At 42.0% G+C, this 25535-nt stretch overlaps 3 protein-coding genes and 1 long non-coding RNA gene across 6 annotated transcripts; 2 read left to right on the forward strand and 2 right to left on the reverse strand.

Annotated features, from left to right (window-relative positions):
- Nucleotides 1–126: 126 nt before the first annotated feature.
- LOC127614865 (MAPK/MAK/MRK overlapping kinase-like) lies at nucleotides 127–8033 on the reverse strand. 3 transcript variants are annotated; one of them, XM_052086305.1, is made up of 13 exons: nucleotides 7906–8033; nucleotides 6256–6371; nucleotides 5030–5144; nucleotides 4812–4901; nucleotides 3891–3961; nucleotides 3726–3804; nucleotides 2967–3015; nucleotides 2702–2880; nucleotides 2193–2294; nucleotides 1861–2034; nucleotides 1417–1576; nucleotides 829–1020; nucleotides 127–523 (listed from the first exon to the last, which is right to left on the reverse strand). In XM_052086305.1, exons 1-13 carry the CDS (start codon nucleotides 7908–7910, stop codon nucleotides 446–448), a joined length of 1410 nt encoding a protein of 469 aa, XP_051942265.1. In that variant the 5' UTR covers nucleotides 7911–8033; the 3' UTR covers nucleotides 127–445. The 3 variants fall into 3 exon arrangements, with proteins under 3 accessions (XP_051942265.1, XP_051942264.1, XP_051942266.1); XM_052086304.1 differs by lacking the exon at nucleotides 7906–8033 and having other exon boundaries at nucleotides 6256–6412; XM_052086306.1 differs by lacking the exons at nucleotides 6256–6371; nucleotides 7906–8033 and adding an exon at nucleotides 5912–6161.
- LOC127614905 (uncharacterized) lies at nucleotides 2207–6710 on the forward strand. Its single transcript, XR_007966739.1, has 2 exons — nucleotides 2207–2306; nucleotides 6267–6710. It is a non-coding gene; the product is annotated as an uncharacterized LOC127614905 (long non-coding RNA).
- On the forward strand, nucleotides 7554–19649 carry LOC127614851 (ribosome quality control complex subunit NEMF-like). Its single transcript, XM_052086276.1, has 32 exons — nucleotides 7554–7732; nucleotides 7854–7922; nucleotides 8911–9013; nucleotides 9148–9273; nucleotides 9505–9653; nucleotides 9772–9839; nucleotides 9917–10006; nucleotides 10076–10149; nucleotides 10242–10312; nucleotides 10894–10969; nucleotides 11049–11189; nucleotides 11764–11972; nucleotides 12037–12213; nucleotides 12989–13052; nucleotides 13124–13212; nucleotides 13289–13392; nucleotides 13488–13550; nucleotides 13637–13749; nucleotides 14152–14209; nucleotides 14294–14352; nucleotides 14545–14665; nucleotides 14731–14953; nucleotides 15042–15084; nucleotides 15158–15207; nucleotides 15706–15847; nucleotides 16743–16820; nucleotides 16893–17090; nucleotides 18385–18420; nucleotides 18716–18822; nucleotides 18916–18959; nucleotides 19170–19249; nucleotides 19321–19649. Exons 1-32 carry the CDS (start codon nucleotides 7674–7676, stop codon nucleotides 19396–19398), a joined length of 3162 nt encoding a protein of 1053 aa, XP_051942236.1. The 5' UTR covers nucleotides 7554–7673; the 3' UTR covers nucleotides 19399–19649.
- Nucleotides 19647–25224, reverse strand: pole2 (polymerase (DNA directed), epsilon 2). The gene is made up of 19 exons (XM_052086300.1): nucleotides 25087–25224; nucleotides 24500–24600; nucleotides 24345–24420; nucleotides 24166–24243; nucleotides 23972–24065; nucleotides 23823–23897; nucleotides 23396–23479; nucleotides 23221–23277; nucleotides 23102–23150; nucleotides 22452–22524; nucleotides 21946–22118; nucleotides 21533–21622; nucleotides 21403–21457; nucleotides 21245–21304; nucleotides 21033–21110; nucleotides 20280–20388; nucleotides 20019–20195; nucleotides 19836–19903; nucleotides 19647–19753 (listed from the first exon to the last, which is right to left on the reverse strand). Exons 1-19 carry the CDS (start codon nucleotides 25155–25157, stop codon nucleotides 19735–19737), a joined length of 1587 nt encoding a protein of 528 aa, XP_051942260.1. The 5' UTR covers nucleotides 25158–25224; the 3' UTR covers nucleotides 19647–19734.
- Between the last annotated feature and the right edge of the window lie 311 nt (nucleotides 25225–25535).

A 25535-nucleotide genomic window follows, 5' to 3' on the forward strand; every position in this document is an offset into this window, starting at 1 on the left:
ACGGACAGTCGTACTCAGAACAGGTTTTACTTTTTTTTCCAATGTTATATATTTGTTCAAATCAATTTTGTCATTAATATATATTTTTTTCTTTTCTGTATGAATACACCTGTAACTAAATTCACACAAGGTTTAGTTTCTTTAATAGTTCACAAACAACTTTTTAAACAATACCTGACATTTTTAATTGGGTTTTACATCACATTTACAACAGTAAATTGCAGAGTCATGATTCCAATGAGAGGTTATCAAGGTGCCTGGCAAGCTACTGTACATTCTAAATCTAATTGTGCTAAATATGAAGTGTGTGTGTGTGTCTACTAAATCACAGTAATTGGTTTATTGCCCCATTTTTCTCTGTACAACTTAAACTACTGTTGGGGCACATCATCGCACATAATGGCACTGGTTTAGTAGCTTTATTCCATTTGGTTGGTTGTGTGTGTCAGTAGCCTCCATGTTTCCTGTCCAGGGGTGGCATCAAGCAGGTCTTCAAGCTCCCCGACTGTGACTCATTATTGGCCTGTGTGGACACACCAGCATGAAACCAAAAAGGACATTCAGGTAAATGTGGCAAAAGTAGTAGAAAAAAAGTACAGTATAAAATTAACAAAATGTATTGTTAATTTTGCCAGCCTGAGCTTTGTCGCCACCTTGTGGTTTCTATCGGCTATTGATTACTGACGGATCTTCGCTAACAGTCGCAGAGTTCCAATGTACTTTTACAAATTCAAACCCTATACACAGTATTCAAGTAAAACAATAGAGGCTGAAATATATTTAATATTTTGACTTAGTTACTTCCTACCTGAAAATGAGTGTAACTACCTTAGCTAAGTGTGACTGGCACTTCTTTGCCGAGATGGCTGGCAGAGTTCCCCGGTGTGTGAGTGCGAAGATGGGTGGCGTGGAGCCTGGGAAGGAGCGTTGTGGCCCAGGGGCAGCCAGTTTGAGTTTGGGTAGCTCGTAATGGCTGGCGTTGCGTCGACTGAGGGGCTCAGCGATGTGCTTACTGTTGTGCTGGAGTGGGGTAGAAGTGCAAGCTAGAAATATATATTGCTCACCATGACGTGTAAAACAGTTTGTGCATCATTCTAATCCACGGGGTATTGGAGTGCATGCCTTGGCCACCAGGGGGCAGTTTGATACACAGACACAATAGAGGTGTTTTGGGAAATTCATTCTGACTCGTGCACTACTCCAACATGTGTGTGTTCAGAGAGGTAGAGGATAAAGAATACATTCCGATGAGAGGACAGGAGCCAGCTAGCTCAGTGATGCTGAAGAACAACGGGAACGCAGCAAGACAAGAAATATGGTGTGTATTGTATTGTGCTGTAATTTTTGGATTTAGAAGAAACCCGAGAAGTCTTTTCGATTGTGACCCAAAGCATCATGTCTCTTGTATGTACTTACAGGAATTAAAGGGGTGGGTCTGTTGTGCCTCCCTCTCATTTGTTTGCAAAGTCGGGAGGGTCGCCACAGGAGGTCTGAAGTGATGTGCGGTGATTTTTTTTCCATGGCTTCAAACGGCCCACCTGCTCCTGGATTGCGCTCACATTTTTTCTCTGCCAACCTGACATTAAACATGGACACAAATTATTTTTTGCAAATCAGAAATATGAACTTGGAAAATTGTTGATATTGTTCAATTAAAATATTGATATTATATACAGTTTGTATCAGAATTAAAAAATATATACCTACAAGTAAAATGTTATATTTGAACATTATTTATTATTTTTGAACCATCATTAAGAGTAAAATGCGAAATCATTTCAAGGAGTGTTTCCGTATCTCATCGTGGAAAGCGTGACATTCTGTCCTGATTGTTGGGTGCTGTCATGGCTGTGTGCTTACCGTATCTCCCGAAAGTAGGTGTGCCTCAAGGCGCTGGCGGCCGTGATGCGTTCATCCGCGTCGTAAGCCAGCATCTGGTAGAGCAGAGACACGGCAGGAGCGGCGCAGTTGGGCAGCAGGCGCGAGATCCCGCTACCCTTCTTTGCGGGGAAGTTGAAGTGCATCGCTCGAGACCTGAATGCAACATGACTGCTTACAAACCGCCGGTCAAGTTTGCCTTTTCTTTGTTTTGTTGTTTTTGTCTGTGATCACGCCACAGAACCAGCATCATGATAAAATCAATGGTTTTCGGGTGATGTCAGAGAGACATTCGCTCGAGCGTGACAACCTACTGCTTGAATTTGCGCAGGATGCATTGCTCAGGTGTGCCCAGTACGTCGTGGATTTTGGCAATCTGGTCCAGCTCGTTGGCACCGGGGAAGAGAGGATTCAAGCTGAAACACAAGGTACCTCGTGAACTGATTGACATCTTTAGCCACATGCAATGATCTTTGAAATGGAGTGTGAATTTTAGTGAGCATTAAAGGATTCTGTACATTTTTTTCTTGGGCTTTTATTTTTTTTGCAATACCAAAATTCAAGAAAAGCTTCGAAAAGCACTTCAGAAAAATAGCTTAAGGCTAGCGATAAAATGCAAAATGCCATTGATATTGTAACAATTGGCACTGACGGGTGCAATTTTAGAACGCTTTGGGCAACGGATATTTGAATAGAAATAGTGGAGCAACACATGAAGACTGTGTAGAATTCTGTGAACTGCTTCAACCGACCGGGATGGACCCTGAGGAAGATCGAAGGCGGATTGACCAAATTAAATTTCCCCAGACCGCTGTTGTGTTACCTCATAATCTCAAAGAAGACACATCCGGCACTCCAGATGTCCATCTTCAGGCTGTAGTAGCCGTCAGTCAGGAGGCACTCAGGGGCACGGTACCAGCGCGTGGAGATGTATTCTGTGTGCGGCGGCTTGGAGTGCACGCTCCTGCATGAGCCAAAGTCGCCCAGCTTGAGAACGTTTTGCTAGAAAATGGTACATACAAATAGTAGATAGAATTATGAAAATTGATATTTAGTTTTGATTGATACAGGGATTCATTCAATCTCACTCTGATGAGAATGTTTTCCGGCTTCACGTCTCTGTGGAAGATCCCGCAGCTGCAAAGAGAAGTTAGAAACCGTTTTAGTGGTGCTAATGGTGACAACACAAATTTGTTTATTTTTTAACGGGACGCATTAAACACAACATTCAACATCTAAAGCTTTTTGAGGGTGTGGGGGGACATGAATGGAATTAAATATGTATAATCTTAACGAAGAGGAATGCACTATTTTTTTCTTTTTTGTAAATTTTTTTTCTAAAAAAAATCTTGGCTAACAATATTAAAGTTATGAAACCATTTAAATAAAATTATAAATATTGTTCACCTAGGGCAACTGAAACATTTTTAGGCATTGTACATCATGTCCTGTTATGTTCTTGTTCCCTTATTTTTTTATATTAGCATTTACTGAAATGTATGGCAAATAGAAGTTAAATAAATGTTTCAACATATACAGATCTGAAATGGAAATGTATTGAACTCGAAAGTTAAAACAACTGCTCTTTCGGCACTTCAGGCAGTGATCCTTTTGTGTACCACTAGAGGGAGTCCGCGTACCACTAATTGTGGTACACACTCAGTGGTGCACTTCGGGAGTCGCCGGACTATGACGTAATAATAATAATAATAATACATTTTATTTATAAGCGCCTTTCAAGACACCCAAGGACACTTTGCAATAACAAAAAACACAAAACAATACGGGTTGAGCAGCGGCAGCCAAAACGCGCCAGCGTTCACTCTTACATATGTTCTTGTCGTTACCTGTGCATGTGGTCCAGTGATTTGCACAGCTGGTACATGTAGTGTTTGACTGTGTGATCAGACGGCGGTGTCTGTCTCTCTGCGAGGCAACAAAACATCATTCAGACATCAACTTGGAAAAAGTCCTTTTTTGTTATTTGCTTGGTTCAGTCGCCTCCCTCCCACCTTTAATAAACTCATATATGTTCATCTCCATCAGCTCGCAGATCAGAGACACGGTGCCTGTTTCCTTGTCACTGAAATGGTGAAAAGGAAAATAAGAGCTCAGCCCGTACATTGCAATTCAGATAGAGTGGAATATCCAAAATTAAACTCCATTTCTTCCCTGACTTCTAAGCTGTTATTATTTTCTCCAATATATCTCATGTCGAGTTAATTATTAAGTTCCATAAAATGAGCTAAGACAAAACTACACTCTTTGATAAGGCCTACAGACACGATATAGTTGTTGTGGAGTACAGCGATTACTAATCAGTGTGGCGTTGCACGTTTGAGTCCCACTATGAACAAAAAAGGTTTTAAAAAATAATAATAACAGTGGAAACTACTTGTTGGAGAGATGCCTGCTGGCTGCTGTCACGGCATCAAACTCCACCCCCTCAGCTGAAATAGTGCAACACTTGGGAGCATGAGTTGAATTTCCCATTGAAGGAAACTAATAAGTATAATAAAGTTTAAATAAGTGTGCCGTGAAAGAGCAAAAGGTTTTATTGTGGGAACGTTCTGCTTGTCACGTCAGGGGTTGCCATCGCCAGTCAGTCAATTGTGTCGCTTTTGGTGAACACCTAGGACTGCTATGCTACTATATTTTAATGTCGATCTTTGTGATAGTGGCCATCGAAGAGCTAAAAATTTTGGTGGGGTGTATTTGGTGTAAAAGGTTGGAGAACGAGTGCTTGAGATGCTCATGGAGTTGACGTCTCACAAGATTTGACGACGTCACGCATGACGATGGGTTGATGAGGTTTTCTCAAAGAGCATTTAGCTTCAACTCTAAATTGTAACAATTCTGGAGCTTTGGACTTTGGAGGTTCCAGTGTAATAAGATGAATTGGTGACCAAATAGAAGAGGTTGAAAGATCTCACAAAATCAGTTCGTGCAGGTGGATAATATTTGCATGTGGGCTAAGCCTCCTCATGGCTTGAACCTCCCGCAGGTTGTTGGCCTGTTCCACACTGTATGAGACAGAACACAAGATTTACTTCCAAATGCTCAGAAAATATAATAATTAACCCTTGTATGCCCCCCCCCAGCCCCTGTGCCACATACATCTGGCATACTCAAGACGATCTTGTCCGCTCACCTGTTAATGGTCTGCTTCATAGTCTTGCACGCGTACATCTTTCCATCCTTCAGACTCTGAGTTTTGACCACCACGGAGAATGAGCCCTCACCAATCTTCTTGATTATTTTGTAGCCTAGGAAAACATTCAAGTGTTTTATCGTATGTGCATTGCCATGGCAGGGAAGATTCTTTTGCCAACAATGGAAAAATAAAATCACAGAATAGTAGGCTGTCAACAAAAAGGACTGTGGCAGTTACCGGTAAGTCTAAAGGCAGAGGTGCCACAGGAGTGTTTCTAAAGGCCGATATTTTAGTTTAATTTTTTTTCCATTCATTAATATTATTTTATTGCCGTATTTTTTTTATCTTAATTCATGAAAAACACTTTGATTCAACGCTGCGGCCTTCCTGTGTGGCGTTTGCTTGTAACTGGCCAATGATGTAGAAAATGGACAAATTGATGTATTTGAATGTTAAAATACAAAAAAGAAAGACTCAATAGCAGTAACTAAAAAATGTATTCATAAGAAAAACTTATTTTTAGCCACACGAATAAATCTAATATTGAACCTAGTTAGGATAACAGTTTGGGAAAATTAATAAATTATCATGACCATTAGTAGGAATTGTTGAAGTAATACATATATATCAGTAACTTGAAATAATTTTTCAAAGTGAAGAATACTACATTTGAAAATGCTCTCACTATGAGTCAGTGTAGTTGTAAAATAATTAATATAAATACATGTTAAAAGAATACTTTAAAAAAGCATCATATTAAAAAAAACATTATTGTGCTTCAAATAACAATAGCACACTTGCATTGAAGCAATTGGATTGAAGCTAATGACAGACACGCACGGGCGATTTGTAGTAGTAATAGCCAAAAATTCTACTTACGATGCATTTCTTTGCTTCGTTCATGTTTCGAACGGGCATTAAATGACTGCAACGCGTTACAATTACAATCTTGAGTGTAATTTGCATTTTAAAAAAGCGTCTTGGGGTGTCGTTAGCCTAGCCTGACTTGGCCGGGCTGCTAGCTTGACCGTCACCCTGGCAACGGAGCACGCCTTCACCCTCCCCTCTTGACCCAGCCGGCAAACGGCTGGAAAGTCTTCAACCCTGGAGAGGAAACGCGACGGTGTGCAAGATTGTGGCTTACACACGGCGGGAAACGGTCGTCATCCTTACCAAAAGAATCCATTGTTCTTATTATTTGACGGAGAATCGTTCTTTCTTACCTTTTTTCCAGAGGTGGGCGGTGACCGCTAGCTCCCCTGCCTTGTCACCAGCCTCCTGGCTCCGGTTGCTCCAGTCGCTGTTCGCCGCCGTCTTGCACGCATTCCGAAGGTTTGCCCTGTTTTTAACGCCAATGAGCCAGTTGGAGTAGTGCATCATGAGTGCACACGGATTTCCGAAGAGTGGAGCATGAGTTTGATGCTTTACGAATGTCAGCGAATGAGAGGCGCGCTAGTGAATCGTCGCTGTCGCTATCGTTCTATCCATTCGTGGACTGTTGAGACATTACTGCTGCACGTCGGCTTCCGTAGTAATGTGGCTAATTCTGGCCCATGAAATAATATGTGCGTGGCTCAATGAAAATCGTTTGTTGACTGTAATTTGTAACATTTGCTACTACCTAATCCAGGGATGGGCAATTAAAATGATGGATGGGGCCACAATTTTACATCAGTATGTGTGGCCACATAAAATCATATATACAAGATACTTCCTTTTAATATATTTCATAATTCATCTCCCAAATTATGTATAAAAGATCCAGCCTTCAGAAAGAAATGGTCTGAACAATAAAAAAATAGACCCCATGCATCAGAGCAAGGTTTCTTGATCGCATCCAACATGCGTGGATTTTCTCTGGGTACTTCGATTTCCTCCCACATTCCAAAATCATGCATGGCAGGCTGATTGAACACTCTAAATTGTCCCTAGGTGTGAGTGTGAGCACGGTTGGTTGTTCGTCTGTATGTGTGCCCTGCGAGTGTCTGGCAACTGGTTCGAGGTGTCTCCCGCCTATTGCTTGAAGACAAATGGGATAGACTCCAGCAACCCCTGCGACTCTTGTGAGGATAAAGCGGATCGGAAAATGGATGGGAATTAATCAAGGGGACCACTGAGAGTAAAGTCATGGGGTGCAAGGGCCGCAAATTGCCCACCCTGTAATAATCATTGGAAATAAATCTTCAAGCATAACTTCACTTACTCCTGTAAACCTTTCTCACTGTTGGATAGACTTAATTTTATAAAGCCCTTTTTTATGAATATTTTTTTATGTTCTATAAAATTGCTGTCATGTACTTTTGTTCGTGATTTAGAATGTGAAATGTCAATGTGTGTGCCATTCTTTCATTAAAAAAACCTTACGTCATACTGTATCTGTTGCATATACACAAATACACCACAATATCATTATAATGTTTAAAGCGAAATGTATTCTAATAAATTTATCCAACCAAAGCGCTTTATGTCCATCCGTGTTGACTGATTCGAAAGTCTCATAATCTGCGCATGCGTGTTAAATGTTTGACTAGAGGCGCAAACCGTGCGCATGCGCACTGTCTACGGCGTGCTACGATAGTGTGGCACAAGCCTGACTTAACATTAACGCCGTTTTTCATTTTGTAAAACGTTTTAAGTCATCATGAAAACAAGGTTTACAACGGCGGACATTAGGGCTTCTATTGCCGAGATAAATGCTAAGTAGGTGACGTTCATTAAAGCCTGATCCGGGGTCTGCTAGCCGAATTGCTAATGTGTTTACATTCGCTTACGTGCCGTTTATTTCACTCTTTACTTTTTTTTTGGCGTGTGTGTGTGACAGCTACATGGGCATGAGGGTGAACAACGTGTACGACATAGACAACAAGACGTACCTCATCCGGCTACAAAAGTAAGCAGCGCCTTCTGAATGCACTCATCTCTTGAGTCGTGTATAAAGTTTACTTCTGTACTCTATCTCCCCAGAATTGAGTGACGTCAACAAAGAATGAAAAGCTATGATGTCAATGATGACCTAAATCATTTTTCTTTCTTTAGAAACATATTAATACTGTTGCACTGCACTGCGACATACATTTATAACTACACCTATACAACTACAAATCTTAATCAATTCATCCCAGGGTGAAAATTCTGCCATCACTCTCAACATGTGTTTGTCAACGATACCGCAAGTGACTTCGGTCACAATTTTAAATTGTTAATGTTCTTTTGAATTTAAAAAGCATACAATGTATGGGTAATTCAATGGTACATTGACTTACAAGTGGCCTCATGGTTCATTTTCCTTTATTTTAGGGTAAGACTAACCTATAACACCCACAAAAAATATGTATCAAAAATGGGATTTAAAAAAGAAATTCTGATAGAGATTAATTTATTGCTTGCGTTTGAAAAAAATAATGGGAAGAGGACCGTGAAAAAAAATCGCAAAATAATTTACCCTAATTGATATGGCATGGGTCATTTGAGTTAAAAGCTTAGTCATGGATCTAATTAAACTCATAAGTCAATGTCCCACTGAACAACTAAAATAAAGTAACACAAGTAATTTACATTGGACATGTCTTCAATGTTTTGTTTTTTGTCAAGCTTCTCTGGTCATTTTCATGCCAGTGATGAGCCATCATACTTTGAGCTATGTGCTATTTACGTTAGCATCTGCTTGCGACAAGTTCATGAGTGCGTTTCGAATGTTACGGGTTTGGTTGGGGTTTTTCGGAGGGGCTCCCCATTCTTGCATGGATTTTGTCTCGCTTCCTCCCACATTTATTTCCACTAAGAATGGTAACCAATCGCTCTCGATGGATGGATGTCATTGGATGTAGGTGCAGGTGTAGCTGATGTTAAATATCACCGTTGTAACTTTGTTGATAAAGGCCTGACAGCAAAGCGGTTCTCCTGCTTGAATCCGGAATTCGGATTCATTCCACAGACTTCGAATGGCCCAAGAATATGATGCCATCAGGCTTTGCCATGAAAGTAAGCTCCTCTTTTAGCCCATGTTATTTGAAATAGCATCGTCATTGTTGTTATTGTTCCCGGACTGTCACGATCCTTGATATGTCGAATGATCCTATACGCACTAGTTATTATGCGTGTGGTATATATTATAGTGTCGTAAGCACCTGAAGACGCGACGGCTGACTCATGTGAAGCAGCTCGGCATGGACAGAATCGTTGACCTCCAGTTTGGCTCGGAAGAGGCCGCCTACCACCTCATTGTCGAACTCTATGACCGGGTGAGAACACGCTATGAGTCAAAGATCACCGTTAAGGTTTAATAACCCCCACCCCTAAAAAAATGCGATATTTAGTGTCAGTTATCAGAGCAGGTGTGTGGGGCATACGAAAACCACATCATTCAACGGGGCCCGGGATCTTGCTCCCGATACTAGCAAAATGGTCAAGCACACTTATCTCGATATGCTCGATGTAAACATGCGTGCTATGTGTTTCCATCCGCTCTGCAGGGTAACATCATTCTCGCCGACCACGAATACACCATCCTCAACCTGCTGCGCTTTCGCAACGCCGAAGCGGAAGACGTCAAGATCGCCGTGCGGGAGCGCTATCCCGTGGAAAGCGCCAGACCTCCAGAACCACTCATCACGTTACAACGGTAGCTTGTTGAGCCCATGGCCCACTCGGTGTCATCGACTGTGTTTTTACTGTGGATTTTTATGAACCCAACTTTTTTTTTGTTCTCTCTCTATTTAAACCCATTTCCTTCGATGCAGACTCACTGAAATCATCAGTCAAGCACAGAATGGAGAGCAAGTGAAACGAGTGCTGAACCCTCACCTTAGTACGTAATGATACTTCACTTCTTGATCATTCTTCATGTGATCATTTTGCTCAAGTTGATTTTCTAAACTCGCACAGCCTACGGAGCCACTCTCTTAGAACACTGTTTCATCGAAGCCGGATTGTCTGGCTCGGTGAAAGTCGACAATCAAGTGGATGCTTCCCAAGGTATGGTCGCAAGCTTATATTCATCTGCGGTGATGCGATTTATGGTGACTTTCTGCATTTCGGTTTCAGTTGCACCTAAAATCCTGGAAGCCTTGCAAATGGCCGAGATGTACATGGAGAAAACGGAGAACTTTAGCGGCAAAGTATGACAAGTATAGTCTTGTCGGGTTTTTTTTCTTCTTCTTTTTTGGTCTGCTTATGGATGTATCAGAATATTATCATTGTTTTATTGAAGGGCTTCATCATTCAAAAGAGTGAAAAGAAAGCAAGTTTAACTCCTGGGAAAGCCAGCGAAGAGCTACTCACGTAAGTCATGACGCGGCGTGCTAACTGGGATATGCTGCTGGTGCCGTTGTTCATATTTTCATAGTTAATCTTTTATTAGTCTCAGAACACAATTTTCAAGAAAAATAAGATGATAGATATCGAGTCCACTTGTTAAGTCACGTCATGATGAGGGGAAGATAAACATACTGCAACTATGGTCAGCTCCATTGATGAACGTGCGCAATCGTTTAGTTGTGTCACGTTGAATCAGGGTTACCGTAGGGCAATTATTATTTATTATCATAAAGATGTGGTTCATAGTAATGATACAATAAAATATACATTTTTTGTACTTCACCAGTGATAAAAATGTATGTATTGTGTATGTCATCTTTTATAAATATAATTATAATTATACATTTATATGATAAAACAACGACTTATCATCCATTAAAATGATTGAATACTGTTGTAAAAATATACAAAATCTAATAATTACTTGGCATGCATGATTAGTTATAAATTCCTCACAGAATTTGGCATGACAGTACAGCTTGGACTTGAAAATACGATAGTGTAATTTATCGGAATTACCGACTCACAGTCTTTTGCAATTACAGATACGATGAATTCCACCCGTTCCTCTTTGCCCAGCATTTAAAAACTCCCTACTTGGAGTTTGAGTCCTTCAACAAGGTAAATAAAAGACATTGACCGCGTCCTGTCTGTTGTTTTTCTCCAGTGCTCATGCCTTGTCGCAATGTTGTCTTGACAGGCGGTGGATGAGTTCTTCTCCAAGATGGAGAGCCAGAAGATCGACATGAAGGCTTTGCAGCAGGAGAAGCAGGCCCTGAAGAAGCTGGAGAACGTCCGGAGGGACCACGAGCAGAGGCTGGAGGCCTTGCATCAAGTTCAGGTAAAGAGCTCAACTCAAGAACGGTTGATGTGGCCAAGTCGTACACGTGTGTCACATTTTAAGCTTTTTAAAACAGTCTCATTCGGCCTCCATACATCAAATATGTTTTGTTTGTTTTTTAAACCCATTCTTATTGAATTAGTTCGACATGAAAGAGGCATCACTAACTTCACACACTTATTGTTTCAGAGGCTAGGCAGTCTTGCTGCAAAGTAAAAAAAATAAAATAAAAAAAACTAAGTGGAAGATATTGCTGCATGCATATGGAGGCGGAAATTGGAGCCCTCTAGTGGACACTTATTGAAATCACATTTCAATTACCGGTTTACAAAAACGCTAGCAAATAATGTTCTGAACTCAGACTTTTTCAGACAGCACTTTAAAAATACAACAGTAACAACCATTAGAAATACATCAATAAAATATTAGATTTTTTTTGAGTGAAAACCGCCTGCTAGTTTTTTATTTGGTCTGAAAATGTATTAAATTGGTCAAGTATATTCCCCATAGGAGGTCAAGAAGAAGAGTTCTGTATTGACGTTACTGTCGCACTCTTTTGTGGGTCACGTGACAGGAAGTGGATCGAGTGAAAGGCGAGCTGGTGGAGATGAACTTGGCCGTGGTGGAGAGGGCGCTGCAGGTGATTCGCAGCGCCCTGGCCAACCAGGTTGACTGGACCGAGATCGGCGTGCTGGTCAAGGAGGCGCAGGCCGCCGGCGACCCCGTGGCGTGCGCCATCAAGGACCTCAAGTTGCAGACCAACCACATCACCATGCTTTTAAAGTGAGACCAACAGGTAGACACTTAGCAAAATGGCTCCTTGCGCACATTTCCCGCCTTCTTCTAGGAATCCTTACATCACTGAAGAGGAACAGGGGGAGGAGGAAGAGTTGAAGGAGGCCCTGCAAGAGAAGGGCAAGAGAAATAAAAACAAAGACAAAGGTCAGAATAGGAAGCTGCAGAGGAACAAGCCCATGCTGGTGGATGTGGATCTTAGCCTGTCGGCCTACGCCAATGCAAAAAAGTACGTAAGAAGTCACCTTTTGCAAAGCCACGCCCCCCAAAATGCTAACTGGCCAATCACAGTGCAGCGCACAACAGGAGATTCACACTTGAATTCAGTGATACATTTTGAAATTTTATTTTTGAGGGTTGGTTTGATTTTTGACTTTTTAAAAATACAGTTGTCATCAAATGATGTTAAAATATTGCAAGAGAATATTGTGCCCATATTACACATTCCTTACAATACAATACTGTCATTTCCGGATTATAAGGCGCACCTTCAATGAATGGCCTATTTTAAAACGGTTTTCATATATAGGGCGTACCGCTTTATAAGGCGCATTTGTGTTTTTTTGTTATTGTAAAGTGTCCTTGGGTGTCTTGAAAGGTGCTTATAAATAAAATGTATTATTATTCTTATCATAGAATAGAAGCTACCATAATGACTGCGGTTGCTTTATGCATCCACTAGATGGAGCTACGTTAGAGAATACAGGCTTTATATTGAGCTTTCACAACCATGGCTGCTGTAACAGCGCACTTTACAGAATATTTAAAAGACTACGTCCATGTAATCAAAATATTGATCCATATATATAAGGTGCATCGGATTATCGGCTTTGAGAAAATCAAATGCTTTTAGGTGCGCCTTATAGTGAGGTATACAGTTTTTAAAGAAGCGTTTTAAATTTACATGTATGTATATTTTTTTAAAAATTAATCGCACAACATCTCCTTAAGATTGCATTTGGGGTTTCAGCCCAGTTACTGAAGCCTACAACGTCCGTTTTTAGGTACTATGACTGCAAGCGCAGTGCTGAAAAGAAGGAACAGAAGACCATTCAAGCATCAGACAAGGTCAGAGCAGCCTTCTAACCGACCTCGTTTGGACGAGACCATCCAAAATGCTTTTCTCAACTTCGTTGAAGGCCATGAAATCGGCAGAGAAAAAGACCCACCAAACCTTGAAGGAGGTCCAGACGGTGACCACCATTCAGAAGGCCAGGAAGGTCTACTGGTGGGTGGGCACTTCGCAGCACTCGCCGGGTGATTCTTTGTGTCCTCTCAGTCGTGTCCTCACCCGTTTTGTGTAGGTTTGAGAAGTTCTTGTGGTTCATCACGTCGGAGAACTACCTGGTCATCGCCGGGCGAGACCAGCAGCAGAATGAGATGATCGTCAAGCGCTACCTGCGGGCCGGTAATAATAATATAGGCGGGCTTTTCCCGCGCCTGCTTCTGTCATTCATCATCTTGTGCTTTTTATTTTTTATTTTTATTTTTATTTTTTGCCAGGTGACATCTATGTCCATGCAGACCTCCATGGCGCCACAAGCTGTGTCATCAAAAACCCTGCAGGTTTGTCCACTCGCATTTGGCTTCTTGATATTTGACAACTTCATCTCACCACCCACCCCCTCTTCCCCCCTCCCTTGCCTTCCCAGGCAGTCCCATCCCCCCTCGCACGCTGACCGAGGCGGGCACCATGTCAGTATGCTACAGTGCTGCATGGGATGCCAAGATCGTCACCAGCGCTTGGTGGGTCCACCATCATCAGGTGAGTCACTGACAACACCCCTGATTTTGTTTTGACTCTTGTCAACAAAGATGCCTTCAAAATAAATGTTCACAATTTAAAAGAAAAACAGGCAAAGGATAATTCCAGAGTATACTGTGGAATTTTTCAAAATAAAAGAAATAAAAAGCTTAAATTATTATTTTTTTATATATAATTGACAGATATTCAAATCCTGGCCAAAAACCAGTTGAATAAAAAAACAAAAACAAAGAAAAAAACAGTGCATGCTTCATTGAGAGAACGTCACAATTTCTTTTAGCTTTTGAATGTTAATGACGTCAGTTGCTACAGGAGAAAAGCTCAAAACATTGTCTTAAAAAGTACAACAAGTTGACACAATCAACTTCATTCTTGTTTACAAGCACCGCTGATCATGTTTAGGTGTCCAAGACTGCGCCGACAGGAGAGTACCTGACCACTGGCAGCTTCATGATCAGGGGTAGGACAACTTTCAGAAGGCTTATTTTACTCAGCAAAGCAGGTACTGAATGATCACTGCTTTTTATTTTTTTTTCCTCCCCAGGGAAAAAAAACTATCTGCCTCCTTCCTACTTGATTATGGGCTTTGGATTCCTCTTTAAGGTAAACACCATCGAATGAAGCTACTACTCAAGATTTGTTTGCATGTTTCCAGACAGGCCAATCCATTGGATTTATTTTATTTGTATTTTTTGTGTGAAATGGATCGACATTTTATTCTTTAACAGAAAGTGAGGAAAATGTAATATTGGGGTGTTTCTAAAATACTCTCTCTGACTACAACCCCATCTAAAGGTAGACGAGCAAAGTGTGTTCCGTCACAGAGGCGAGCGCAAGGTGAAGTTAGTGGAGGAGGACGTGGAGGAAATGGCGTCCAGAACGGCCGAGATGTTGGAGGAAGGGGAGGAGCTCTCGGGTAAGCGCTGACCCTTCACCTCCACCGTTCCAACAATCATCTGACGCCAAAGCACCTCTTATTAGGCGACGATAGCGGCGCCGAAGACGGAGCGGAGGATAAGAAAGAAGAGCACGATGTCGGTGACTGCGATGGAAAAGATGCGGCAGAGATGGCGGATGTGGACGGAACGACGTCGGAGCGCAGCGATTCCGATGGCGAAGACGACGACGACGGCGGGAAGGAGATCAGTGAGGAGTTGAGCTACCCTGATACCACCATCACCCTCACTCACCTGCAGCCCATCAGGTAACCAACACTGTAAAGTCCATCTTACCTTTCCGGAGCTTCAGGATAAGTCGTCATACTCCCTGGCCCCCCCTTCCCTTCATTCCAGGAGCTCTCAAAACGTCACTTTCAAGAAAGAAGCCACCTCTCAGGTTCACATCATTGGACAGTATTTTCCCTGAATGACGTCTCGCAGGCGTATTAAATGGACGCTTGTCTCTCCAGTCCGACGTCGACACGCAAGGAAGGAAGCACATGACTGCCAAGCAGAGACGGTAAGATTAAAAAAAAAATATTTTAAATCCAAGTCATAAATAATGTTTGCTTCCCTTATTTTAAAATCACGTTTTCAAAAATCTTGTTCTTGCACACTTTTCGTAATATCCGTAAGTTATTTTTTTCTTGACTTTGAAATCTCTTTAACTTTGTTCGTTATTGCTTTTTTTTTTGGTCAAGCATTTTGCATTACATCGTATATGAAATGTGCTATAAATCAGTGATTTTATTTTTATTTTTTTCAAGCCTTGGGTGCTGGTAAACAAAACTTTTTTTATGCCCCCATGTATCATATCCCGGACCACCACAACCAGTTTGGGATCTTTTATTTAAACGAATAGTATGATTCATAGGATCTTGCAGTCATTCATACTTTGAAAAGTATATTTGCGCCATGTTTGGCAGACATTTTGTGTTTCACTTCTCAGAAAGTATATGGCCAAGGTTTGGCCCGACAATTTAGTTCTGGGTAAAAAGAGTTCTGGTGTCTTGTTTAGCGACGAGAAGAAGAAGAAGCAGAAACAGGAAGTGAGCGAACCAGAAGAGAAGACTGAGCTTGCGCCCGCTGAACAGGAAGAGGACCGGGGATCCAAAAGTGGCAGCGGACCGCCCCAGCTGCCGCTGAAGAGAGGCCAGAAGGTGAGAGATTTTGCTAGGACAAGATGGAGCTTTTGCTGTTCAACACAATATGTGACAGTAAAGAAATGAGTCTTCAACGGAAGCAGAGCTGCAACGATGAGTAAATTAATCGATGATCAAATTAATCGACAATCATATTGATCATACAGTAAACTTCAAACAAAAGCATTTTCAAAGAAATAATAACGAACAAATGTGCTCTAAAATCAAAATAAAACATTTGCAAACATCTACTTTGATTTTTGAAAACCACGATCAACATTTTTGCCAATTTTGACATTACAGGCCAAACCAAAAACTGAATCATAGTACGTTTGTGTATATTCTGCACTGCCAGTTTGAAATACTGTCCCGTTTTTGAATAAAGGGATGGAAATTGTTTTTTCTCTATTTAATGTTCTAGTGACAAAATAATGTTCATCTTAGTTGATTATAATAACCATGAGTTGCAGCTCGAAAACAAAGCTGTCAAAGAACCGAAAAACAGCCAATTTTGCAACCTCCTCCATCTTCTGAAGGACAAATCTTGAGAGGAATGAAGTTTTCACTCCTCAAAGTCATCCTTTCATGCAGGCGGGTAAATTAAAGATGACATTGTGTGATGTACGTCACAAATTACGTAGTCGTCTGCGTGTTTCGAGTGGAATTAAACTCAAACACTTTGTATGATTTGTGAATGGGCTTCCTCAGACTCAGCAACAACAAAATGAAGGAAAATAAAAGTACAGATATTCCATTTGAAGTCCTGCTGGGTTTCTACGCAGACATTTGAATACGTCGCTGTCCTCGATGCCGCTTTTAATAAAAAAAATTGCGACGTGAGAACAATTCCTTAGGTCGGAAGCTGCGAGGACCGTTGCAATTAAAACAATCATTCCTGCTGTGTTGCCAACAGAACAAGCTGAAAAAGATGAAGGAGAAGTATAAGGACCAGGACGAAGAAGACCGCGAGCTCATGATGCAGCTGCTTGGGGTACCCCGCACGTACGCACCAACAAACACAAACAGAACAAGGCACTCATCTACGCTCTCCTGGTCTTCACAGTCGGCCGGTGCGAGCAAGGACGAGAAAGACAAAGCTAAGAAAGGCAAGAAGGGGAAGGGCAAAGAGGAGCCCCCGAGGAAGCCCCCTCCTCAGAAGCCCCCTCCCAAATCTCGCCAGACGATGGTGACGCCCGTCACGAAACCGGAGCAGATGGCCGCGGATGGCGAGGAGGCGACTTCCGCGGAGCAAGAGGACAAGGTATCAGCCACACCCCCTCACATTCCCAGTTCGACATTTGCAATATCACACATTTTATTTATATTTGGTACGAGCCCCTTGCTTTTCAATGAAAAAGTATTCGCTGTGCTCAGGCTAAAAGCTATATGAATGTTGCATTTCCACCATTTTGGGATATCTCGCTGCCAGTGAACTTTGTTGAAGTGATTCGAGGAGCGACTGTGTAGTAAGGCGTTTTTACCTGGAAAAAAACGACCATGGATAGTGAGGCGTTTTTCAACGAAAAAATAACTAACATGTATAGTAAGGCGTTTTTAGCCGCAAAAAAACGACCATGTACAGTAAGGCGTTTTTAACCCGAAAAAAATGACCATGTAGAGTAAGGCGTTTTTAGCCGGAAAAAAACGACCATGTATAGTAAGGTGTTTTTTACCCAAAAAAAGACCATGTATAGTAAGGTGTTTTTTACCGAAAAAAAAGACCATGTATAGTAAGGCGTTTTTAGCCGAAAAAAACCCGACCATGTATAGAAAGGCGTTTTTAGCTGAAAAAAACGACCATGTATAGTAAGCGTTTTTGGCCGACAAAAAAAACGACCATGTGTAGTAAGGCGTTTTTCAACGAAAAAAAACGAACATGTATAGTAAGGTGTTTTTAACCCGAAAAAAACGACCATGTAGAGTAAGGCATTTTTAGCCGAAAAAACCCGACCATGTATCTACAGTAAGGCGTTTTTTGGCCAAAAAAAACCCCGACCATGTATAGTAAGGCTTTTTTGCCGAAAAAACCCGACCATGTATCTACAATAAGGCGTTTTTTGGCCGAAAAAAACCCCGACCATGTATAGTCAGGCGTTTTTAGCCGAAAGAAAAATGACCATGTATAGTAAGGCATTTTTTGCCGAAAAAAACCCGACTATGTATAGTAAGGCGTTTTTAGCTGAAAAAAACGACCATGTATAGTAAGCGTTTTTGGCCGAAAAAAACGACCTTGTGTAGTAAGGCGTTTTTAGCCGGAAAAAAACGACCATGGATAGTAAGGCGTTTTTCAACGAAAAAAACGACCATGTCTAGTAAGGCGTTTTTAGCTGGAAAAAACGACAACGTATAGTAAGGTGTTTTTTACCGAAAAAAAGACCATGTATAGTAAGGCGTTTTTTATCGGCCAAAAATGCCTTACTATACATGGTCTTTTTTTTTTCGGTAAAAAACGCCTTACTATACATGGTCGTTTTTTGGGGCCAAGGACCAGCTCGAGGAACACATCACTGGTATTTATGCTCCTAACGCATGGTGATGTGCGTGTCGTTTTTCAGGAGGACAATGTGGATGCAGACAACCCTGGGGCAGAGGTGACTACAAACCTTGCAGTGCTGCTTAAACTTTTTACACCAAGTACCAACAAAAGCAAAGTACAAACTGAACATTTTTGGTGGGTGGGGACAAATCCACTGTTTTATCCTTAAGTGCTGTGTGATTGGTTGGAAGATGGCATTTGGAGACGTGATGGTTTTATACTTTCGTTGTAAGAGCCTCACCTCAAATCACACACTGAACACTACGAGAGGGAATCACTGCACTTCAGAATCATTTCCTTACAGTATGTTCAATGTTATGACGGTGTGTGTGTGTTTGTGCGCGCACCAGGAAGCAGAGAACCTTCTCACTTCGCTGACAGGCCAACCTCACCCCGAGGACGTGCTGTTGTTTGCGGTGCCCGTGTGCGCCCCCTACACCGCACTAACCAACTGCAAGTGCGTACCGCCGTGATCCGGTCGACTTACTGTGTTAAATAAAGCAGCGTGGAAGGGAAGGATCATGCTTTTTTCCCCCCTTCACACCAACAGGCACAAAGTTAAACTGACACCAGGCTCACAAAAGAAAGGCAAAGGTAAATATTTTGGGGGGGACCACAGTTAAGTATGTGAACCACCAAGTTGCTATGTGAAACGCCGCACTACAAATGGCTCAAAAGCTCTGATCAGTAGTTGGCCACAGTGTGAACGTGTGAGAGTTGAATGAACATCAATTGCATGAAACCAATGTGAACCACTACACCGCGATTGCCCAAAATGCGTGTTACTCTTTTTGTTCGTTGCAGCCGCCCGCACCGCACTTTTGAGCTTCATGAAATCCAAGGAGACTTCTGTAAGAGAAAAGGACTTGCTACGCAGCGTCAAGGTACCGAATCCCCCCCCCCCCCAACATAAATACTCTTATGGCCAGAATTGATTGGTTTATTCGTACTGCAGGATGCCGATCTGTCCAGAAACATGCCTGGCAAAGTCAAAGTGTCTGCTCCAAACCTGCTGGCTGCCAAGAGGAAATAAGACGCTGTGCTACGCGGTGAAAACGCCACCTACTTTTCGATACTTGGACATGTGAAAATTGACCTATCATGATCAAAACCATTCTTTGGAGAAAACGGAACAGAAAAGGATTTTTGTTTTGTGGGACTAAATTTCATTTTCCCTGGCCACATTTGGTATCGCATAATTTTACTTCCAAAAACAATGCTCGGTTTTGATTGAACACTCAAGAGGTATTGTACAGCTAATAAAGGTTTTATTTTGGAAAATGACTTAGACTGCATTTTATTATTTAAAAGATTACGAAAATACAAATATTTATAACTTCATGTACAATTAAAAATATATGTAATCCCATCAAAGTCCTTGAAGTTTGCTGTGGAAACAAAAGAGAGCAGTAATGTTACAAGCTTGGTGTGGATTATTTTTCTTAAACAAATGTACTGAACAGTTCTTACCTGTCCTCAAATGTTCTGTTGGATGGATAGTACACCTTGAATGCAAAACCACTTCTTGGAAAAGAGCCCTGGTGAAGTCATGAATGCAATTTTCATCAATCACATTTCACGATTACGTTGACATTTTACTACAATCCATGAATCACGCTCAGATGCCACAAAACAATGCCAAAGCTGCCATACCGGGTTGACGCAAAGGCAGTCGGAGTGCGTGACGCTGAATGGGTCGTACTTGTCGGCAAAGACCACCACGTCGGGGACGGGGTACACACGCAGGGTGTAGTCGTAAGCCCAAAACACAGGAGAGACGGAGAGAGGCAGCGGGGCCAGGTGAGCCTGCGACAGGATGCTCCGGACAAACTGACAAAAACAGCAGCGGCGTCATCAGTGCCAACGTGAGACTTAAAATATACCGTATATATATATTTTTTGTAAGACACTCACATGGTTGGGTATGTCCAGATTGGTGTTTGGCAACCTCACGCAGTTTCGGCACATTTTGTTGACCAGGTCCTCACGGATGATTATGATCTCTTGGCTACAGAATTGGATTCTGAAAGAACGAGAACAGCATCAAACCAACCAAAAAGTTGAATGTTCACTTTACAAAACAACGATACAAAATGCCAAAGCTATCAAAACTCGCACAATGCTGCGGTAATTGTGGCAACAAATGCATATAACAATACTCACAGTGTAATCATCTTAAAGCTGGAGAATAGACTTTAAAATGCTACTGGTCTACAACTCACCGAATTAAGAAGTGATCATGGAATATAAATACGGTAGCGTTCTGAGAATCGGATCAATTAGCGGAGTCAAGAGTTCAAAGCTAATATCGTGCGTTAGCATTTAGCTGTTATGCTAGCTAGACGCAAATGATTTTAGCTGCCAACAGAACTGAAGTCAATGTAAATGCTTTGCCCCACCTGCCCCTCATTGGATTCAAGTCTTGGAGAATATTTCTCTAATCAATTTTCTTCAAATCATATTTTTGCGCGGTTTGCTCCTTTAGCAATTTTAGCACCTTTTATTTCACTTTTAAATGTATTAAGTTGTTGTTTTTTGTTTTCAACGTCTTAAATTCTTTGAAAATGTTGTTTGTAACTTTGTGAGGCAAAGCTACCTGGTGTATGAAACGCGTGATATAACTTACAGCTCCCTTGCCTTCACGCTAACGTTATGCCGCACAATTACCTGCACGGGTTGGTGGTGAACGCGGAGAAAGGAACCCTCTGTCTGAACTCCTCGGTGATGTGATCCGCCAGCGGAGGTCTGAGTGGGAGACATAAATCACTTGGCAATTTTTTGGCTGCTTTGTTGCTCAAAACAGCAGCCACACATTTATCTTTATCAACCAGCGCTTTCATAAATGGAGATTTTTATTTATTCTTCAATATGAGCGTTACCGTGGCAGGATGGTGCCCGGGCCTGGATCTTCGGGGCCGGGAACGAACACAAAACGGCTGCTGCAGGTTCAAGACGAGGACAATGGCAGTGAGGCACTAAGTGCAATGTTAACAATGGCAAAAAAAAGTCTTTAAATGTACTTAGCACACACACTTACTTGTTGAGTATATTCGGGTGTGCACATATGCTGTCAGCTAATGCCTTCAGCGACTCTAAAAAGAGAATTAAACAAAGTGAAACACCGATTTCTCATTTGATCGTGACTGAAGTGTTTGCCCGAAGCTTGCCTTTAAGTGACTTGATGTGATTTTTTCCATACGGGACAGAAGAGAAGTTTCCACAAAAGATGAAACAGGTGGGAGGCATCGCAGCGTAGCCTGGTGACACGATGTTCAAATGGTAGATTATCAACGTTACAATATCTTGAATGATACTTTAGAGTTAAACAATAAATTGTTCGTCGAGTACAGTTGGATTAGGAGTTGTCGTCAAAGTAGTAAAATTGTCATGTGTTTTCGAATGAGAAGACCAGCACTCATAGAAAGCGTGCTCATGACAGAATGAAAACTTAATTGAAGTTTTTTTTTGGGGGGGGGTCCACTTTTGCCTTCATTTCAATGCACATTGGGGTGCTCACAAGCTACCACGTTACACGCTCGTGCACTTCTCGTCACTAATTAGAACGGAGCAGCTGGCATACCCGAGAACATGAGGTTGAGCTTCTCCATCACTTCCACGCTGTCCAGCCACACGTCGGAAAGCAAAACAAACATGGCGTCCTCGTTCTCCTCCTCCAGCTGCTTTAGCTTGGCCGACGCCTTCACCGACGTCGTGGACGGACCGCCGAAAAAGTTCACATTGCCGAAGTACGCTCTGGCGGCAGAAGGGAGCCCCGTCGGCATTGTTAAGACACGCGGCGCTCTCACCGCAACACTGACGTGCGACCAGCAGATTTCATATATTTCTATTTCAACAAGGGTGGAAGAAAAAAAAACGCTTGCTGTCCTGCGTGGATTTTCTCCGGGTACTCCGGTTTCCTCCCACATTCCAAAAAAATGCATGGCAGGCTCATTGAACAACCGGTTCAGGGTGTCCCCCGCCTACCACCCGAAGGCAGCTGGGATAGGCTCCAGCACCCCGCCTCCCGCGACCCTTGTGAGGATGAAGCGGTTCCGTAAATTTATGTACATGTTTAATCAATTATACCGTGTAGCTGATGAAGGTTCTACAGGCGGCGTGCCAAAACCATTGACATGGAACACCGAGTCCTCGTACCAGCCTGAAAGACACAAGGTCAAAATATTGAGCTCAATCTACGTTGGCGTCGACGAGCCTTGATGACATGTGACAAGAGGGGCCATATTCATGGTAGATGAACAACAGAAAAAAAACGTAATCTCATTTCAGTAGCAACTTCAGGGATGCCTGCAGTAAACAGTCAACGGTGGGACATTTTCGCTGCTTGCTAAGACTGGAAGGAGAAGCTCCACCTGGTGGACAAGTGTAATACTGCAGGAGCCCAAAATTGAAACAAAAGATTGCCACATGAGCTAACGTTATGATGAATGACGAATCAAAATGTTATTTTTGGTTGCTAAGAACTAACATGCCTGTTTTTTGCGCATCTTTCGAAAGGCAAACTTTGCATTTGGTGAGTGTGCCTGCATGGGTAAGTTCCTATTTTGTGTACTATCCACCAAATTTCCATACACACGAACAAGTTTTTCTCAGTTTTCCAGGTAAGACTTTTGGAATACATTTTCCTTCAAATGTTTCGGCTGGATGAGGATTTACGCAATTGGTCAGTTCGCCATTGCTGGCGATGTCGCTGTCACAATAAAAATCATTCGTCTTACCCTCAGCCAGTACGAAACTGTATTCGGTGTAAAGGCCGTTATGAAACTGGTGCAAGCAGAATTAAGGCAAATAGCAACTTGATTTCTAGACTAATTAAAAGACTTGAAAGAAAGGATATTGCTTTGGACATATTGAGCTCTACTGTCCCAGTTGGATCCTCCAGATAGAATTTCCCCTTTGAAAGAAAGAAGAAGAAAAAAAAAAAACATTTTCGATAAGAACACGCAAATATACCATCAAGATGATCTCACGATTCCAAATGGAGTCTAATGCAAATGGTCCGCCTGCCTCACCTCTTTTAGCTGCGTGATCATGCCGAGTACGATCACTCCCCCCAGTTTGGACGTGGAGCCGAGCAAAGCTTCAATGGTCTTCAGCTGGAGAACATAAGTTGAAAACATTTTTTTTAAACGTCTGACAGTATGGGGGAGGCGGGGGGGGGACAAGACATAAGGGTTGGGGAGAATTTATTCAATTTGCGAAGCGAACGCAGAGTCAACATGTGGAGTTACAGGCCTTGTGATATATCTCGTGCTATTTTCAACACATGAGCTCGGCGAATAATTTGCAAAAATAACAGAAGACTAGGGAACAATCCATTGGTTAAAAACCAAAAATGAAGTGATACCACGAAAAGCTGTCCACTGTAGTAACAGCTGTACCCTGAAATGAACCACAATGAACAACAGTGTTTTGGCCCAACAGTGATGATGAGGATACCTGAAATTTGTTTTGATTGGGCACGACGGTGGCTCCTATGACAGGCGGGGTGAACAGCTCGTGTCGACGTGTGCGCTGAAAAACAAACAAAAGTAAAAGCACCGCATGGAGAGGGCGACGAGCACAGCCTGAAGAGTAGGAAAGCGGACCTGCAATAAGATTGCGTAGCGCTCACGGAAAAGTTCCGCTTTGTCTCTTGCGATGCCGCACAGGCCCGCAGCTTGATGGTTGGTCATACCGATGCTGAAAACAACACAACGCAGAGCCATTCATGATATTATCGTCCTTTTTTCATTTTGGATTTCAACATCAACAACGGAGTGAAACAATGGCATTAACTCACGGAACGAATTTCTTCTGCTCCGCATTGTAAATGTATCGGGGCACATCGAAGGCACCGATGATGTTGAAAACGTTACTCCTGGAAATAAGACAAACAGTTCAAATTGTGAGAAATGCGGCCTCAAAAATGACCAAAAAAAAAGACTTGTTCTACAGGTCAGCGGTCTCTTAGTTTCTTACATGGCTTCATCACAGGATTGAGAGCAGTCTTGCACGGCGTTCGTCACCACCGATAGCTCGATCATGCTAGAAGACACTTTTTGATTACCAAAATCACAAATAAATTTGATTACATATATGAATCGCCCAGCACGAACACCAACATACACACTCACATGGTTGCTTCTCGACAGCATCCAGCACTCTTTCGATGATGTCATCCAGCTCAGTGGGACTGACAGACTCCAGGACCTCCACCAGATACTTGGTGGCCTCACTTAGACAACATTAAAATAAGCCCGGAAACATATCAATATTCACCTTTGACTAAATGTGCAACAGACATTCAGTATTTATGCATTTGTTCATTCTTCCCCCACTTTGTACCTAAGTCTACATGTGTCGCTATTCTGTATTTTTTCCACAGGAAAAGGCAAAATATTAACAGCAACTGCCAAATTGCCATCACAACTGAAAGTGTCAATTAAAGATGAGCATTATTAGTCAAGTCAAGAACAAGTTTGTCAAATAGTGTTCGATACTGACAACAAAAGAATGTGATGCTGAGCCATTTATTGAAACTTAGTTGGCGAAAGTGACCAATTAAAAAGAGCAAAATGAAGTTTGAAAACCATTCGAACGAGATTCTCGATAGATGATGATTCGTTACGCGAATTAATGACGTCGACAAGACTAACTAAAACCGCAAGAATACCAGCTAAAATAAAATATTCCAAACTAAAAATAATTGAATGATACATACGGCCGGAGAATAAGTCCCCGCATTTTGAAGTCAGTACAAACTCTGGACTTAATTGTGCGGCTAGAATCCATCTTTGTTGACTTCACTGTTCAGTACGGTCGTGCCGTCGCGCCAAATGTTTACTTCCGCATATTTCCGTCGTCACTTCCGTAAACGTCACGCGTGAGGTAAAATCGGGTTCATAGATCGCTGTAAAAATGTAAAACAAACAAAACGAGGTGCATTTGTTTAAGTCCGATATAAAGCCTCGAGTAATTATGCTTTTGTGGACTTTTATTGTTACCCCGAACTACTGCTCCCTCTCTAGGAGACATCCAGGACATTAGTTGGGTTAAGATTAATTTATATATTGTTATTTGGAAGTACACAAACCCGCATAAATATATTGCATGAGCATGAATACAAGAGACAGTTTACTGTAGCAACTGAATCTTTAATATTTTGTAAGA

The sequence above is a fragment of the Hippocampus zosterae genome, chromosome 14 (assembly GCF_025434085.1).
Source record: "Hippocampus zosterae strain Florida chromosome 14, ASM2543408v3, whole genome shotgun sequence".
Lineage (NCBI taxonomy): Eukaryota > Metazoa > Chordata > Actinopteri > Syngnathiformes > Syngnathidae > Hippocampus > Hippocampus zosterae.

What these genes read in the sequence shown, in the direction of transcription:
- LOC127614851 (XM_052086276.1), top strand. Translation starts at nt 7,674, where the DNA reads ATGAAAACAAGGTTTACAACGGCGGACATTAGGGCTTCTATTGCCGAG. An exon ending in TTGTCGAACTCTATGACCGG is followed by an intron (nt 9,274 to 9,504) that starts GTGAGAACACGC and finishes TCCGCTCTGCAG; the next exon opens with GGTAACATCATTCTCGCCGA. An exon ending in AGTGCTGAACCCTCACCTTA is followed by an intron (nt 9,840 to 9,916) that starts GTACGTAATGAT and finishes AAACTCGCACAG; the next exon opens with CCTACGGAGCCACTCTCTTA.
- LOC127614865 (XM_052086304.1), bottom strand. Translation starts at nt 6,412, where the DNA reads ATGATGCACTACTCCAACTGGCTCATTGGCGTTAAAAACAGGGCAAAC. An exon ending in GACCCACCCCTTTAATTCCT is followed by an intron (nt 1,021 to 1,416) that starts GTAAGTACATAC and finishes ACCCCACTCCAG; the next exon opens with CACAACAGTAAGCACATCGC. An exon ending in GCCAGTCACACTTAGCTAAG is followed by an intron (nt 524 to 828) that starts GTAGTTACACTC and finishes GTGTCCACACAG; the next exon opens with GCCAATAATGAGTCACAGTC.
- pole2 (XM_052086300.1), bottom strand. Translation starts at nt 25,157, where the DNA reads ATGGATTCTAGCCGCACAATTAAGTCCAGAGTTTGTACTGACTTCAAA. An exon ending in TGCTGTCGAGAAGCAACCAT is followed by an intron (nt 24,421 to 24,499) that starts GTGAGTGTGTAT and finishes GTAATCAAAAAG; the next exon opens with TGTCTTCTAGCATGATCGAG. An exon ending in TTCACCACCAACCCGTGCAG is followed by an intron (nt 20,389 to 21,032) that starts GTAATTGTGCGG and finishes TCGTTCTTTCAG; the next exon opens with AATCCAATTCTGTAGCCAAG.